A 4859-nucleotide genomic window follows, 5' to 3' on the forward strand; every position below is an offset into this window, starting at 1 on the left:
TATATATAAGTTTTATTAATTAAGGAATGTTAGAGGATAATAAGATATTTTGTTGGAGTAGAGTAAAGAATTAAGTTGATGGTAAATAATAGATAAAAACTATAAATTCTCATGATCCCTTCTCTTATTAATTAAATAATTATGTTTTTATAATTTTTTTTTTTACTTGGTTATAAGCCGAAATGCCAAAATGCTAAAGAACTAATTTGTCGCAAATCGAAACTCTATTTAAGAATTTGCTAAAACTGGTCAATGAGTAAATGCATGCTTTAACCATTAATTGTTTAAGCCGACTAGTGAGTTAACCAAAACTGACCAATAAATCCTAATACTTGTTTAAGCAGATTAATGAGTCAACTACTAGACTAACCCAATTTAATTTCCTAACTAAACAAATTAACATCAGAAATTAAAATAAAAGTAATTTAAATTTTGCTTAAAATAAAAAAAAGTATGTTATAAGGACTAAAATTAAAGAAAAAATAGAATTTTTGAAGATTCAAAATTATTTAAATAAGACAATAAACATAAACAGAACGATAAGATAAATGACAAACACAAAAATTAGAAGCAGAGGATGGCATGTATGTTTTAAAAAAAAACTATTTAAGTTATGCTGATTATGACAGCACTATAATACAGGCAACTCACAAATAGCAAAAAGGATGGAACTCCAGATTTCATGGGAAATAGACAAATAGTGGAACCACAGTCCATAGACAGTGGTGTGGATACACAACTCTTGAAAAAATAGCGACTAACAAGATGGGAATATGGGATGATATATATGGAAAATTTACAAAGTTTGTCTCCATTACAATGATATTTACAATTATACATGGTGTTTGTGTTTGTGGATCGGAGGGAAGGGATGGGCATTAGTTGAATAATTGAACCCCATACATAATTCCCCTCTTGTGTCGGATGATTGGTGGTGGAATATTATGATGTAGGAGGAGCAGCGCCGTTGCCGGATCTTGGTTGCCGTAGAAGTTCTATCAGTGTCTCCGCCTGTCACCATAATCACCAACAAGAAGCAACCCAAAAATTAACAATATACTCCCATTAGACACGCAATCAAAATATTAAAGTATCGCCCCTTATTCTTTGCTACATTAAAAATGATAACACTTAGAAAAAAAAACCTTATGAAACCTTATACTTCCTTTTCTTTAGCCATTTTTATCTGGAAAAAAACTGATGCGATGGAGAAAATTGAATATATATAAAATTCATTAGTTTGCCAAAATGTGGAAGTAAACAGCAGTAGAAAATAAGATGAATGATTGTCTATACACCTATACACCGCCAGAAACAGGGGGAAATGCATGGAAAAAGCGATCACTTTCACCATTGTTACAATAATGGTTGGAATAAACACTGAATTTTAACAAATTAGTTTTTTGCGACCAATCTGTCTCAAAAAGTTTTAAAATAACAAAAATTCTAGATTAAAATTGTTAAAAATAAAAGAGACAGAGCTATTTTTGGCGGTGCTAAATGGAGCGGTGGAGAATGCAGGGTTTTAATGGCGTGGCAGGGGAGTTCCTTGGAAGGTTAGAAGGAGTGTAGAGAGTGCCGTGTCATGGAGCTAAGTTGAGGTGGTAAGTGGTGAGAGGGGTGGTGACACTGACACGACACAATAATGGGAGACACGAATTCAGGAACAGGATTTTATTGTCGGAGTGATGAAAGTGACTCACCTTTTGCTTGGCGCGGTTGGTGCCGTTCTGCGACAGAGCAACCAGAGGAGGAATCGCACCTTCGCGCGCCACCATCGTACGGTAAATCACGCAGTCTTGGCACACCTGTAACAGAATAACCGCCGCGATTTCCTTCTGCCTTTGCGTCCCAACCTCCACCATCTCCACTAGCACCGGTATCCCTCCTTCCTCCACCAGAGTTGCCCTTGCCTCCATTACCGAAACCAAAACGCTTGCCACATAAGCTGACTTGTCTACCATATTCCCACCGAAGTCTGCCATGAGCTCCACCAGCACTTTCATGATCCCCGCCTTGACTGCCCTGATCTTGTTCTCCTTTACTGACGAGCACAGCGAGTACAGCGCCGTGGACGCATCCTTTTTGGCTCGTAAACCGCCGCTTTCTAGAAGGCTTACCAGCGGCGGAATCGCCCCGCACTTCCCTATCGCCGGCTTGTTCTCTTCCACCTGCGAGAGCCGAAGGAGAGCGCAGGCGGCGTTCTCTTTGGCCGCTGGAGTACCCGTCTTGAGTGCACGAACAAGGGGCTTAATCGCTCCGGAAGAAGCGATGGCGTCTTTATTGTCATCGCAGAGGGAGAGGTTGAGAATGGCGGTGACGCCGTATTCCTGAAGCTGAAGGTCCTGAGATGAAATGAGGGAGATTAAAGGTTTGATGGCGCCAGCTTTGGCGATCTTGAGGCGGTTTTCGGGCTTGTTCTTGGCGAGAAGTCTGATCTCCATGGCAGCTTGTTTTTGGTCTTCGATGGAAGAGGATTGGAGTTCGGTGACGAGGTGGGTGATGAGGTCGTCGGAGTTGTCGGCGGTGCAGGCAATAAAGAGGCGGCGAGCTTGTGAGGAAGTGGTGGAGAACTCGCCAGATCTGTCGCTGTTGCAGTCGCTGAAAGCAGAAGAGGAATGGTCACCGAGGGCGAGTTGAGTGAAAGTCCTGCCCATGTAAGTGTAATTGGCCACCGGAATATCCGTTTCCATAGAGCTATGACAGTTATTCAATTCCCAATTATAAGTTGTTACAATTAACAAGAATCTCTAGACTAGTTTGACTCTAGTTTGTTTTTCACCTCTTAGAGAGAGAGAGAGAGAGGGAAGAAATGAAGAGGTGCGTGCCAAATATATGGGAGTGGAGAGTGGGAGCTTCTTAGGCTTTGAGGGGGGGCTTCTAGGGCTGAGGTCTTGACCGTACCTAATCCCAGTGGTGGGAGCGGCACGTGCGATGACTGTGTCTTCTCTTGTCTTCAACTTCACTTTAAACGCGTGCAGTAAAGAAAGATTGTTTCCAATGCGGAGTGTTGAGTGTGCATCAAAATACTGTTAGAATTTAGTTAAGCTGTGTTTAAAATTAGGCCAAAGTGTAGATTTTAAATTTTTTTTACACATAAAGATAATAGGTGTTTAGCTTACAATACAGTTGCTATAATGTACGAAAATAAAAAACAATATTTTCTGCAGCATTGAGACCCACACAAATCCAAAAATTTGTTTTGTAGTTAGGACATGTAGAGATATCACTTTTTGTTTTTGATATTGGAGTGTCAATGATATTTTTGTTAAGATGTAGATTAATGTATGTTATTCTTAAATGGAGGACTGTTAGTAAGTAATGATTATTTTGAACAACATGAATAATTACCAATTAAATACAAGTATATTATACCTTAATTTAATACTACTTATTAAATTTACTCTTTTAATCCTATTAATTCACATTGTTTACACATTATTTAAAAATATTATTAATTATCTATACATTTTTTAAATGTAGAATCATTTAATTAGAGAAGTAAAAATTATAAAAATCAAATCATTCTATTTGTGAAAGAAACAGAAATTTTTATTAAAAAATTTAAAATATTGAAATAAGACTTTTCAATTTGTGTATCTTCTACATTTTTAAAAATATTAAAAATTATAATATTAAAAAAAATTACTAATTTTATTTTCATACAAAAAAAAGTCTAAAAATGTTTATAGTATTAGTTAGTTATTTAACAATGAAGATTTTTGAGTAATTTAACATACTTTAATTAGATGATTATAAAAAGATGTCATGTATCTTTTTTGATGTTGTGATTTATTATCATGTTGTGAATCTAATTTTATTCTTTCTTTTAAGTATCAATTTAATATGTCCATATTAATATTAGTTTTTTGTGCTGTTGTAATAATAATAGCTAATTACTTAAAGACAAGTTTATTTAACGAATTTTTTATTTAAATAAATATATTAATTATTGAAATAAATACTTTTAAAAATTATTATCGATATTTGTCCCCCAACTTTATCTCGTTTATACTGTAAATAAGATAAGACATGTGCGCATGACACGTGTATATCTTGTTTACAGTGTAAACAATATACGTGCAAGCTTATCTCGTATAAACGAGATAAGGCTAAGGGACGACTATATATAAATTTCATTGACAGCAAGGTTCTGGGCTCCAGCTTGAATCTTTTAACCACTTTCTCCTCTCTTTTACCCCTTTCTATCCATATTATCGAGTAATACGACGATGGCACGTGCAGATGTATGTGATTGGGACATCAACAGGTTAAATGAGACTTATCATTATGTTGGGACAGCCGACTTTGTGATTAGTTCTGTTATCTTAACTTTTATGTAATCATATATATATATATATATATATATATATATATATATATATAAATTTAGAACTCTAGTTTATTTTTCGTGTGTTAGGTTGTTATTACGTAATTATTAATTTAGTTAGTAACTAGCCAAGTTTGATAACTAGATTATTAAGTTAAGTCAGACTTTGTTGATTAGATTATTAATTATTTTATTGAATGTTTTAAATTCACATAATGCAATGAAGAAATGTGTATCAATTAAGAAAGTACATATTAACAGAAAATGTGGTGTCGGCATAAATTCAATTAGTAAATACACGTAAAATTTTGTTAGGCAAATGTACAGAATAGTCAAGACAGTTTGATATGTTGAGGCGAGTGAGTCATACCCTTCCTCCACCCGACGCCATTGTCCTGTATCTGAGGGAGGCTGGATTTGGCGACACGGTGCCTTTCAGGGATTTCACATTCGATAACTCCCTAATTACGACATTCGTGGAGCGATGACGTCCGAAGACCCACACGTTCCATCTGCTGTGGAGTGAGGC

The 4859-nt window shown here is 35.8% G+C and overlaps 1 protein-coding gene across 1 annotated transcript; it reads right to left on the minus strand.

Moving 5' to 3' along the window:
• Nucleotides 1-751: 751 nt before the first annotated feature.
• LOC130943879 (U-box domain-containing protein 4-like) lies at nt 752-2819 on the minus strand. Its single transcript, XM_057871951.1, has 2 exons — nt 1704-2819; nt 752-1011 (listed from the first exon to the last, which is right to left on the minus strand). The coding sequence occupies exons 1-2, from the start codon at nt 2691-2693 to the stop codon at nt 943-945; spliced, it is 1059 nt and encodes a 352-aa protein (XP_057727934.1). The 5' UTR covers nt 2694-2819; the 3' UTR covers nt 752-942.
• Nucleotides 2820-4859: the final 2040 nt, after the last annotated feature.

The sequence above is a fragment of the Arachis stenosperma genome, chromosome 8, assembly GCF_014773155.1.
Source record: "Arachis stenosperma cultivar V10309 chromosome 8, arast.V10309.gnm1.PFL2, whole genome shotgun sequence".
Taxonomy (NCBI): domain Eukaryota; kingdom Viridiplantae; phylum Streptophyta; class Magnoliopsida; order Fabales; family Fabaceae; genus Arachis; species Arachis stenosperma.

Excerpts from the sequence above, each read along its gene's own strand:
- LOC130943879 (XM_057871951.1), bottom strand. The coding sequence starts at position 2,693 with ATGGAAACGGATATTCCGGTGGCCAATTACACTTACATGGGCAGGACT. Across the intron at positions 1,012-1,703 it reads CCAACCGCGCCAAGCAAAAG|GCGGAGACACTGATAGAACT; the intron begins GTGAGTCACTTT and ends TTATGGTGACAG.